The sequence below is a fragment of the Pantherophis guttatus genome, chromosome 2, assembly GCF_059756535.1.
Source record: "Pantherophis guttatus breed Tessera chromosome 2, ASM5975653v1, whole genome shotgun sequence".
Classification (NCBI taxonomy): Eukaryota; Metazoa; Chordata; class Lepidosauria; order Squamata; family Colubridae; genus Pantherophis; species Pantherophis guttatus.
The window spans coordinates 251411303-251424550 of NC_142064.1; the positions used below are offsets into that span (position 1 = coordinate 251411303).

At 41.2% G+C, this 13248-nt stretch overlaps 1 protein-coding gene across 1 annotated transcript; it reads left to right on the forward strand.

The window, feature by feature from the left end:
• Positions 1–955: 955 nt before the first annotated feature.
• Positions 956–12041, forward strand: LOC132709713 (uncharacterized). Its single transcript, XM_087883872.1, has 2 exons — positions 956–1927; positions 11218–12041. Exons 1-2 carry the CDS (start codon positions 1087–1089, stop codon positions 11904–11906), a joined length of 1530 nt encoding a protein of 509 aa, XP_087739998.1. The 5' UTR covers positions 956–1086; the 3' UTR covers positions 11907–12041.
• The last annotated feature ends 1207 nt before the right edge of the window (positions 12042–13248 follow it).

Consider the following 13248-nt stretch of genomic DNA (forward strand, 5'->3'; position numbering starts at 1 on the left):
GGTTAAAGATAGAGTACTGTTAAGATATGACCTGGATGTTGAACAAGTAAAATCCATGATTAGTAGCTGGAGATTAAATTTTCTGGAATATGTCATTATAGTCATTAGAAGTTAAGTTTGTTTCAAAGAAAATATTAATCTATACCTTTACACCGGTTTACTCACAATTGGGTAGAGCAGAGATAAACATATCCTAATACAAACTGTGGGACGTGGTGGCTAAGATGCTGAGCTTGTCAATCGAAAGTTCGGCAGTTCAGCAGTTCGAATCCCTAGTGCTGCGTAATGGGGTGAGCTCCCATTACTTGTCCCAGCTTCTGCCAACCTAGCAGTTCGAAAGCACGTAAAAAATGCAAGTAGAAAAATAGGGACCCCCTTTGGTGGGAAGGTAACGGCATTCCGTGCACCATTGGCATTTAGTCATGCCAGCCACATGACCACGGAGACTTCTTCGGATAGTGCTGGCTCTTCGCCTTTGAAATGGAGATGAGCACCACCCCCTAGAGTCGGGAACGACTAGCACATTTGTGCGAGGGAAACCTTTACCTTTACTAATACAAATTTTATATTTTGGATGTAATTCCCTCAATCCCTTGGTGTTGGCCTTGATGGATGAAGCTGACAGGACTAAACCTGATTGCCTAAATGTGGGAACTAAGGGAATGTGGCAATATATTTCAAACTAAATTGACTTTCTGAATTTTTGCAAATAAAGTCCTTTATCTGAATTCTCTAGCTTGGCAGCAGATCACAGAGGAAGCCATGTTTTCATCTTGCCCCTTTCTGGCAACGTCTAAAGAGGCAAGAGAAGATGTAATGACCTTGAATGAAAGCTAATCAAACAAAGAAATACTTTGATCATTCTAGCCAAAACGTCATCTTATTATTCTTTGGAAAACAAAGCCATCTTTTACTAATTCTTTTTTTGTTTGTTTGTTTGTTTGTTTCATGCAACCCTTCTGCAAACACTCAATTTTTATTCCACATTAAAAAAAAAATCCAACGTAGAGGAAAGTGGCTTGTTACCCATTTTTGGTACTTAGAATTACATAACGATTGGTGAAGAAATTCATAAGGAATCCCCCAATGGGAGAAAAATGCTTGAGATGTCCCAATCTTGGGGAAAACCTTTTGGGCAAGTCAGATCATTCCGAACCTCAGCAAGTCTGCCCCACAGATAAACTGTATAAGTGCCTGGAATGTGGGAAATGTTTCACTCACAGTAAGAACTTCAGCACCCATCAAAGGATCCACACGGGCGAAAAACCTTACAAATGCCCCGAATGTGGTAAAAGGTATGGGGCCAGCTCCACTCTGAGTAGACATCGGAAAATCCACATGGAAGAAAAGCCTTACAAATGTCCAGACTGCGACAAGAGTTTCAGTTACAAAGCAGATCTCATCAAGCACCACCGTGTTCACACGGGGGAGAAACCTTACGTGTGTGGCGAGTGCGGGAAAAGTTTTAGTCAAAGCTCCAATTTTGTTACTCACCAGAGAAGCCACACGGGGGAGAAACCTTATGAATGTCCTGACTGTGGGAAAAGTTTTACTGTGAGCTCGAGCCTTATTGAGCACCAGCGTGTCCACACAGCTGAAAAACCCTTTTTGTGCCTGGAATGTGGGAAAAGTTTTAATCGCAGCTCCCACCTCAGTGTGCACCAGAGGATTCACACAGGGGAAAGGCCTTTTCAGTGCCCCGATTGTGGGAAGGGCTTCACCATTCTCTCCACTCTCAGTAAACACAAGAGAATCCACACAGGAGAGAAACCTTACAAATGTCCCAAATGTGAACGGAGTTTTCGGGTGAGCTCCATCCTGACCCAACATATTAGAACCCACACGGGAGAGAAGCCATATGTTTGCTCTGAGTGTGGGAGGAGCTTTAGTCAAAAATCACCTCTTATTGCTCATCAGAGACTTCACAGTCGTCAAAAAACCCGGTAGGTGAAGGTGGGTCAAACACTGGACCAGGCTTTGAATGACCATACTACAAAAAAGGAAGGCTGGGAGAGTTGACCAGTTTTATGGGGTGAAATTGGCAACTTAAGCCAGCGTAGGCCTTAAAGCAGAGGTCTTCAAACTTGGCAGCTTTAAGACTTGTGGACTTCAACTCCCAGAATTCTCCAGCCAGCTATGCTATGCTGGCTGGAGAATTCTGGGAGTTGAAGTCCACAAGTCTTAAAGCTGCCAAGTTTGGGGACCCCTGCCTTAAGGTTTCCATTTTGCCTCTTCATCTTCCGATCCCCCAAAGCATTCAGAACAGGGGAAAGTAGAAGGTTTGGCCCCAACTCATCACAAAAATGGTGCTCATGGTCTGGATTTAGCCCAGGACTATACTTTTTGCCTACAATCCAGTAACCTGCAGGCCAAAGTAATCCATAAAGATGAGAGTGAGAAGGATTGAAGGCAACAGAATTGCTCATCCAACACCTACTGGGCTCTAACTTTCAGGGAGGGGGGTGGAGGAGAGAAATGAAATTGTGGTTCTTAAATTTCCTTGACTTTATCTTTGATGATAGCCTTTTCCTGGACCAATGGGAGACAAGGGATGGATGTTAACTCTGCAGCCAGTGTGCTTCTCTTTTGTGAATGGAAAGTCTTTTCCAGACATGTAAGAGCTATGGGGACCCCAAAGGTTTTTGCAGAGGGTGGAAAGCATTACCTGACGTTAGATTTCCTCCTCCTCAACACACTTTTCTGCTCTTGGAGGTGGTCAGAATCACAACTGGGGCCCTGAAATGTTTTCCCATTAAACTCCAGAACTTCAAGCTAAGAAATGGTTGGTCGTGGTAATAAGAGTTTGGGAAATGGAAAATTATAATTTTCTTTTTTATATGTCCTATATAGAAAAGTGTTTCTTGGCTAAAAATGGCATCCTTTCGTATTGCTTTAAAGCCCATCTAGATCCAGCTGCTGTGTTCTTGACTGAGTCCTTGGAGTGTTAGAAATCCAAAAGTATTATGCCATGACAACCCAGGATGAATAGGATAGGGAGTAGGAAAAATATACTGTACGTAGATTCTGACACTAATAAACAATTTTTGTAAAAAAAGGTCTTCAACTCCAACTCAGAAATAAATTGGTGCCTTTACTTGATAGTTTGTCCAGCAACATCTGTCCCTTTCTCCATGCCCCCTTTTCCTTTGTCTCCTCCTTTCCTAATTCTCTACCATTGCCCAACAAGATGTCCTTGCCACGCTGTGGTGGATCCAGTGGTGGGTTTCAAATTTTTTTACTACCAATTCTGTGGGCGTGGTTTGGTGGGTGTGGCTTGGTGGGCGTGGCAGGGGAAGGATACTGTAAAATCTCCATTCCCACCCCACTCCAGGGAAAGGATACTGCAAAATCCCCATTTCCTCCTGATCAGCTGGGAATTGGGAGGCAGAGAATAGATGGGGGCGGGACCAGTCAGAATTTTTACTACCGGGTTCTCCAAACTACTCAAAATTTCCACTACCAGTTCTCCAGAACTGGTCAGAACCTGATGAAACCCACCTCTGGTTGGATCCTACTCTAAGATTTTCCAGCTTGGTGCTTTCAGAAGTTTTAGGATACAACTCCCACCATCCAAGGATGGAAAGACAGAATGGGAGTCGTAATACAGTTTATTTGAAAGTGATTAGGCCAGGAAATTTTTAATTTAAAAAATTTAATTTTTTTAATTTTAAATGGGTTCACAGACCATTTCAAAGGGTAACAGGGTTTGCCAATTTAGCATGTGTGAATATATATGTGAACATACATAAGTATAGGTCCTTTACAAAGTCTTTGGAAAAGCATTCACAGAGATGGAACATGTTTTAAACAGATTTATTTATAACTGATGAAAGTATCACAGTTTTCAAGAATGGTGACTGAAAATGTTCCAAGTACATAAATTAGTATAAAATTTGTCAGATTCTAAAGTGGCAATTGTGTTTGGTCATAAAGAGATGATCGCAGGGCATACAGTTACTCTAAAAGAGCAACTGATCTTTATCAACAACAGAAGCAACAGAAGCATATGAAACTAGCATATGCTTCTGTGGAATACAATTCACTTTGTAGGAAAATTGCAGAAAGGTATGCAGTAGAATCCAAATACTTCAGATTGCATTCACTTTCAGCCTTTAATTTGTCTCTCTGTGGATTTGATTTCCAGCTTGTCAATATGGTGGTTTCGCTTGCTATGCCCTGGTATTCTCTGGAATAAGAGAAAATAATTAAATACATTCATACAGTTGAGCATTTATCAGCTCTTACTCAGCTGTCTAGTCCTGCCAAAAGCACATCAATCATGTCAGCCACATAGAGGCAGTCCTCAATTTATGACTGGTTGCTTAGTGTCTGAAGTTATGACCAACCCAGAAAAGGGGACTTATGACCTGTTTCGAAGTTACGATAGTCCGGCCCCCACCACCGTCATATGACCATACTTCTGGTGCTAGTCATATTTATGGCCATTTACAGTGTCCCACAGTAACATGACCGTATTTTACAACAGTTTTGCTTTTTGGCAAACTTCCAATTTTTCAGCAAAACCATGTCCACAGCAAACCATTGGTTCACTTAACAATCTATGTTTGCTTAAAACTTCGCAGCATTCACCTAATGACCACCACAAAAAAAGATAAAATCACATGACCAATCAGTTTCATGACTCTCACAATATGCATCTGTAATGGGTAGATTCCACTACAGTGATGTTTCGAGGACTCCTTATATTGCCATCAATTTTGCCCTTGGTGCGCTAGCTGGGGCTTGTTCCATACAGTGTTTGCCATTAGTTTGGATAACTCCAAAGCTGCTGTCTTGATGGAATTTTTTATTTAGAACATGTATGTTATCCCATATGAACTAAGCATACAAAAGCATTACAAAAGGGAGGGGGGGAAGGGATAATTATCTTTTGGTAAATAGGTGTCAAAATTGAAATTCCCCAGCATTTTTGGAAATGCAGTCTGATGCTATTATCGGCACAATAGCTATAATGCTATTGTCCTGATTACATAATTTTGATCTGAAAGTGGAGTGAGACACCATCTTCTTAAAAATATAATGGGTGGTACTATGTCAAGAGGGCAGTTCCAATTACACAATGGAAGTCCCAAACACTTTTAATGGGTGTTGTATGATCACTGGTTCAAGGTTGACTCAGCCTTCCATCCTTCCAAAGTTGGTAAAATGAGGACCCAAATTGTTGGGGGCAATATGCTGATTCTGTAAACTGCTTGGAGAGGCTGGAAAGCACTGTGAAGCGGTATATACGTCTAAGTGTTATTGCTATCATACATATAAAGGAGTGGGGGCTTCTACTGTGTAGAAGACTATCGCAGCTGCCATCTTGATTTTCTTGACCATTCATCCCCTGTAGCAAAGTAACATCCAAGTGAAGCCTCATTTTACAGTAGTGGGGATGTAGTGGGGATACTAAAGGTAGTAAAATCAATCGTGCACTCTGGGTTTTACATTTAAAGGGTCTATATTCTCAGCAACCTACTGGCCTTAAATTGTGGATTTGAAAACCAGAACCCTAGTGTTCTGTGAGAATTTGATGCAGTTACAGCAAAGACTATATTTAAAAAAAGTTCATTCAGATACAGCTAATTTTCTATCATTGGAGCTTTCCTTCTTAATCAAGGATTGTGGGATTTAAAAAAACCAACAAATAGATTCTATAGCCTGAAAATGTTTGAAAACCCCTGAACTAGTACTCTGTCTATATTTGCTTTCTAACATGAAGTACTGTAATGACTGTATTTCGTCCATAGCAAGTCAAATTTGAAAATACGAGGCGTGGGAGGGGAAAGATTAAGGGGAAATGGATGGGTCAGTCATTAATCTTCATTGGTTTGAGATTGTTTTTGAATGGAATTTTATACCTAAAATACCTGGCTCAATCTCAGAATTTATTCTTTTTCTCTTCCATTCTCTCTTTTTTTTTAAATGTTTTTGTTTTTTCATTTAAAGGGTTTATAGGTTGTTCCAATCCACAGACACTGAGTGGCAGACAATTTGCTCGATCCTCAATCTGGATTGCCATAAATACCTAATAAAGATTAAAACCAAGATCCTACATACAAAGAAGATGTGAAACGTTCCAAAAAGATATCAATTATATTAATCTGTCCCCAAAACTTGATGAAATAGCTGCATGAGATGGTCTCATAAGGAGAATGAGTTAAGGAGAAAAGTGACTACAGTCTGAGGGTGAGGGGAAAAAGGGACACCAGCAGCAACAGCCAAACTTGCTCCTATGTTCTGGGACTACCTCACATCTAGAGCTAAAACTATCTGGTTTATTTCTAAGTCCGATGTTGTCAGGACTTAGTTGAGGTATAACGAAACTAGCCGGAGGTGCTGGTTATTTCGCTCGTCTCACTTTCTTAGTGCAATGACATCCCGTGATTGCGCAGTAAAGGTCTCAAGGAGTGCAGGAAGCCGCCTAATCGCAGACGCAGCAAATCGATAGCTCCGCGTGAAAATCAGGGCGGCTGCCGATCGTTTTTCCTCCGAGGTGGAGAAAAATCCAAGGTGACAGCTGAGAATAATACAGTACGCGAATCTTCAGGCTCGGGCTGGAATTCGCGCCTGGGCCAAAGCCAACCCGCCCCCTTCCGTTGCTGCTTCTGTTGCTAAGGTAGAGGGAAGGCGAAAGTACCGGACCTGAGTGAAAACTTCATTCTGGCTAAAATCAGTTTTCGGAGTTAAATGGCAGAATAGCTATACAATATTGGCTGTTCCTGTGAGAACTTGATGAGGATAGAGAGGGCCGAGCAAGGGAAAATATAGGGAAGAGGGGAAATGCAGCCCCGTTGATGACTCTTTCTTTTCTCCTCGTGAAGCTCGATTAGGGACAGGTTGGCTGCTGTTGTGAAGCAAGGGGGATGCAGCCCTGCGTGGTCCTAACTTGGATATCGTTGGATTTAAGAGACCCTTTTTTCCATATTCCGTGTGTTTCCTGGACATTACAGTTCCTTATCAGAAATATATAGGGTGACCATAGAGGTTCCATATAACTATCCCACCCTCCAAATTTGGTCTCTTATCTTTATAATCCTGTTTCCTCACCAATACTTTTACTTGTTTTCCTTGTCATTTAAACTCATTCTTTTTGCGGAGGTGGGGGAAATAATATAATTTATTAATATTAACATAATTAGTGTAATTATTATCAAGTTCATTTTAATATTTGTATGATGATAAGCGATATTTATATTGCGCTTAAAACTCAAGTGTAATATAAAAGTCCAAAATTAAAAGTCCAGAATCATCTTAAAGGGGAGATGGGTGGCATAAAAATTTAATAAATAAAAAAATGGGGAAAAAAACAAATAAAAAGAATTATCAATTGAATCTGAGGACTATACAAAAATCACAATAAAATTAAGGCAGCTCTTATTTTGATGCAATAGTGGAACATCAGATAAAGGTTGCAGTCAAAAGAATTACAAATAAACTATAGACCTTTATAAAACCTGAAAGGATGTCCAGAGGAAAAGAAGATTAATGCCTCGAAGAGTCTTTTTGAATTTTTTTTTAAAAAAACACGAATTAAAAAAAATCTCTTGGTGTGTTTTGGGGGTTGTTTTTATCTTAATAATAAAATATTCTATTCTGCCAAAGTACTGCAAACCGGCATGAATGCACGCTTCCACTTCTTGCTCGTCCTCGCCTTTCCGGCTCTCCATCGGGCCCTTGCCCCGAGCTCTTTCTCGCCGAGCTACCACGAGAGGGATCTCGATCTGCGGGATCTCAGCTTCTGCGGGACTTTCGACAGTCTCTCTCTGCCTTTAACGTGGCAAAGATGCTTTCGGTTGTTTGCTTGTTTTTCATAATCCTGCTCTTCCCGTGGCCAAAGAGAACAAAAATAAAGAAAATATTCCGATGTTGAAAATGGTGTTGGCCGCCAGAGGCCTCTCGATTTCAGCTAGGAAAGCCAAGAGGAAGTCGCTCCCTCTTCCTCTCTGCTGAGGAACATCCTGACTTGGCCAGAGGGCGAGCCGCGACAGCGTCGCCTTGGAGGTCTGTTTCTCTTCGGCGGATGCTGGGAGTACTTGATTGAGCTTTTTCTTTGACCGACCGAAGTGGGGACTGAGGTCCTTCGCAAGCCGGGCTTGGTTAAATGCTGGAAGTTTCTCCCTGACTTAGAGACAGCCTTTGGAGGGGAAAAGAAAAAGAGTTGAAGGGAACGGTCCCACAGATCCTTGGCGAAGAAGGAAATGCTTTTGGAGGATAATGAAACTGGAGAATTGACGAGGATCGGTGTGTGTAAAGGGAAAAGAAACGAAGATAGGGAACTGTTTTGACCGAGTTACACGTGGAGGAATAGATTCTATTCTATTCTATTCTATTCTATTCTATTCTATTCTATTCTATTCTATTCTATTCTATTCTCAGAGTCAAGTAGAACAATCAGATTTGATACTTTTTATTTGCTAAATTTTTAAATGGGGGGAGCGTGGAGGAACATTTGTTCAAAATATCTACGGTACTGGAAGGTTAGTCAGGGAGTGGGAGGGCAACAGTTATAATTCAACAAATCTATATTGTGAGGACTTAAAAATCAAGTCTTATTTTCTTGATAGAAGCACACTTTTAATCTATTGCAATTTTTTGCATGAAAGCTGAAGCATGTAAGGATTGTTACTCTCCTGTCAAAATACAGTAATAGCAAGCCTTGTACCCTGTTTCCCCCAAAATAAGACATCCCCTGATAATAAGCCCAATCGGGCTTTTGAGCGCATGGCAATAAGGGTTCAGAAAAATATAAGACAGGGTCTTATTTTTGGGGAAACACGGTAGTATCTTAATTTATTACAAATGTTTTTGTGAACTGTAGTCCTTGAGATGTCATTCCATCCATATATTTTATTTTCATTGGTAAATTGGAATCATAGTCATGAACATTTTTGCATGTACAGTAGAAGGTTCCGAATGTATAATTTCTCTAATTTTCATTTAAAAGAGGTTTCTGAGTACCAGCTAACCCAGAGGGCTTCCTGCTGAAGACAAGATTAGAATTTATGGTCTCCTGGTCACTGACTTGGTACTTTTAACTACTATACCAAAATTGCTACTATTCATGTTAATGATGAAGTCTCCTTTGAGTCAAGCTGAACTCTTGGTGACTTCATGAACATGGCTATCTTGTTTTCTTGGCAATACAGTAATACCGAAGTGATTTGCAACCAGCTTTTTCCAGCATGTTTTAGATTTCTCAGTCGAGTCTGCAGCCTGAGGTTTCCTGGCAGTCTCCCACCCAACTACTGTTCAAGTTTGATTATGCATAGGGGTGTTGTTGTTTTGTTTTGTTTTTTTAAGAGAGAGAGAAAGAGAGAAACCAAGTTCAATGAAATGCATTTTATTAGCTTGCTGCTGATCCAACTGTAGGGGGCGATACAGTCCATCCTGTGATATTGTCCTTTGTCTTTCTAAGTGCCACATTTCAGCTCCTTGTAGCTCATTCTATGTATGTTAATTCTATGCATCCTACCACAGTAAGATTTTTTGGGGAACTGTGTCAATCTTCATGGAAATCCCAGCTGGCCGCACATCATGGTAGATGGAGTACAGTATTCCAGTTTGCCCAAATCTAGTAGTTTCCATGTATTATAGAATTAGAATTCCCAGCACTCCCAGCCAATATGGCTATGTTAGTTATGAATTTAACGAATCAGTAGAGGACAAAGTTAAGAAAAGATGGACTTATCTAGTCAGGGGATATGACACAAGCCAAAAGAGCACCTGTGGTCCAAAGACAATCCCACTACTGTACACAGGGACCTAACAGCACAACAGTCACTGCAAAGAAAGCACTTCAACTCATTTAAATAAGGGAAAAATGATGCCACTGAATTCACCCTCAAATATTGCCTAGACTATATTTTGCCAATACATGAAGCCAATTTTATTTTACAGTTGTTAGCTGATGTTTGTAGTAGAAGCCTTTTGAAACACATCTGGTACAAAACCCTCAGTGATTCTTTAGCATAGAACTGGTGTGTAGAACTGGTGTGGGCAACTCGCGGCTCCAGAGCTGCATTGGGCCCTCTGCTGCGGCTCTCTGTCCCATCACTGGCTGGGAGACTTCCAGAGAATCTTAAAGCTATAAGCAAGACTTGAGAAGGGTTGTTTATTTGTTTGATTTTTACAGAAGATGGTAAAGACAAATAATTTCCAGTGTACATGTTGTCCTGAAGAACTGAATTTAGTTCATGAGTTCATTTTGTACTGTGTTTTGGATTCAGCAGGAAGATGTGGAGGGGGCAATAAAGTTGACTTATTTTACAGGTTTGGTTGAAAGAATTACCTCTGGAATGTTTCATGTAGTCCCCCAAGTTCAAGAAGATGCTTCCTAGCAGGGGTGAAATTAAAAAAATTCCCCTACTGGTTCTGTGGGCATGGCTTGTTGGGGGGAGGTGATGTGACTGGGTGGACGTGGCCAACTCGACATCACTCACATCGAGGGGCTCCTCACCGGCCCCTCCCCTCCCAGCCATTCCTTGTCGCGAATGGCAGGAAAATGGGGGGGGGGATATTCCTGCCTACCATCCTTCCCTCAATCTGTGCTAAGATTGAGGAATGGATGACAGGCAGGAAAATCCCCTTCCCCATTTCCCTGCCTTTCACAAAAACGGCTCTATTCCAGCTGCTTTCCCCTCCCTCCCGTCCCCCTCCCTCCTGGGGACTACCTTAAAGGGACAGGCTGCAACAGCTCTGTTCTGAATGGAGGGAGAAAAGTTAGCATTCTCTCTGCTGCATTTAACATTGAATTCTGTGGAATATTGAGCAGCCAGAAGAGGTGAGCGGCGACCAGCTGGGCGTGGGTGGGGCCAAGGAGGGGTAATTACTACCAGTTCGGCGAACTGATGCCCATAATCCCTAGCAGTTCACCCAAACCGGTAGGATTTCACCCCTACTTCCTAGATACCATTTATGATTTGCTTTCTTCCCAGATTTGTGATATGATGTCAAAGCTATTTATTTTTGCTTCCATTCCAGCCACTGGACAGAAAATGGAAAACACTTCCAAGGAGAAAAAAACAGGACAAATACAACTATGCAGGAAAGTGGGAGGAATACCTCAAAAGAATAATTCCCAGGAAAAAGAAGCTTCTAAAAACCAGAAGAGAACAGGGAAACAAAATGCCAAAAACCCTGGATCCAGAAGAATAAAGTCCATCATATCACAAGGAAACTCCAAGGAACAGCCAAGTCAGCAAAGAAAGCGAGTGTCTAAGAAACAGCATCCGTGTCCTGATTGTGGGAAAATCTTCAGCAGAACCTCTGCTCTCAGTGCCCATCAGAGAGTCCACACAGGCGAAAAGCCCTACAAGTGCACTGAATGCGAGAAGAACTTCAGCAAGAGTTCACACCTCATTGCTCACCAGAGAATCCACACAGGAGAAAGACCCTACACTTGTTTGACCTGTGGGAAAAGTTTCAATCACTCTTCCCATGTGATTATCCACCAGAGAACTCATACAGGGGAGAAACATTACAAGTGTTTAGAATGTGGGAAAAACTTCCGATACAGTTCTGATCTCATCAGGCACCAGATTGAACATGCAGGTGAAAAACCCTTCCGGTGTTCAGACTGTGGGAAATGTTTCAATCGGACCTCCAACCTTCTTATCCATCAGAGGATACACACAAAAGAGAAACCCTACAAGTGCCTTGAATGTGGGAGAAACTTCAGTTACAGCTCAGTTCTTATCAGGCATCAAAGAGTGCATACCTCTGAGAAGCCTTTTAAATGCCCGGACTGTGGGGAAGGTTTCCATGTGAACACAAGCCTTCTTACACACCAGAGGATACATACAGGAGAGAAACACTATTCATGCTCCAAGTGTGGAAAAAGCTTCAGGTGGATATCACATTTAAATAGGCATCAGAAGATCCACGCTGTAGAAAAGTCTTAGGAAAAAAAAAACCCACACTTAAAATAACAGAGTTGGAAGGGACCTTGGAGGTCTTCTAGTCCAACCCCTTGCTTAGGCAGGAAATCCTATACCACTTCAGAGAAATGGTTATCCAACATCTTCTTAAAAACTTCCAGTGTTGGAGCATTCACAACTTCTGCAGGCAGGTTGTTCTACTGATTAATTGTTCTAACTGTCAGGAAAGTTCTCCTTAGTTCTAAGTTGCTTCTCTCCTTGATTGGTTTCCACCCATTGCTTCTTGTTCTACCCTCAGGTACTTTGGAAAATAATTTGACTCCCTCTTCTTTGTGGCAGCCTCTGAGAAATCGGAACACTGCTATCATGTCACCCCTAGCCCTTTTTTTCATAAGACTAGACATATCCAGTTTCAACAACCGTTTTTTATATATTTCTATATAAATTTGAACACTAGGAAATCACCTATGAGTTCCAATTTAAGATGCACTCTATTTTTGGATGCTATATTCTTCTTTTTTCTTCTAACCAAGATAAAATACATTGTTTTGATCTAATGTTTAGATTGTAAGCAACCTATCTACAAGAACATTATTTACAAAGTAAAGTTAATAAGCATAACATTTCCCTGCTACACCTGACTTTTTAAAAAGATTATTTTTAATTTAAAAGAAATGAATGGAAATAGCAATAGCAATAGCACTTAGACTTATATACCGCTTCATAGTGCCTTTACAGCCCTCTCTAAGCAGTTTACAGAGTCAGCATATTGACCCCCAAAATCCGGATCCTCATTTTATCCACCTTGCTTGGAAGGATGGAAAGCTGAGTCAACCTTGAGCTGGTGAGATTTGAACTGCTGAACTGCAGCTAGCAGTCAGCTGAAGTAGCCTGCAGTACTGCCACTCTAAACACTGCCACCTCGGCTCATAATATTTTTTTTTAATTTTAAATTTAATTAAAAAGAAATTAATGGGAAGTTGATATTTCTCAAAGCACCAACAGCTAGTAACATTCTAATTTGACGGAATGCCATGGGTGTTATAAAAACTGTGTGAGCATTCTTAGAAAATAAATATAGTGAAAGGTTGTAACCTAGTTGTTGCCTGGACATGGGTTCAATCACTCCTCTTCCTAAGTTCTCAGAACAGAATATAAATTTTAAGTTATTTTACTTATCCAGACTCAGACTGCTACTGAACTAGCTTCTGCCTCCAAGCACAAGGAAGTACTGGGATGGGGAACACACCAAGGAGCATTCAAGATGTACTGCATTGCCTCCAAGATAGAGAAGTCATTGTAAACACAGTCCTTTGCACCTGCCTTGCCCTGGAAAACATAAATTGCTGAGGAAATATAGAATCCT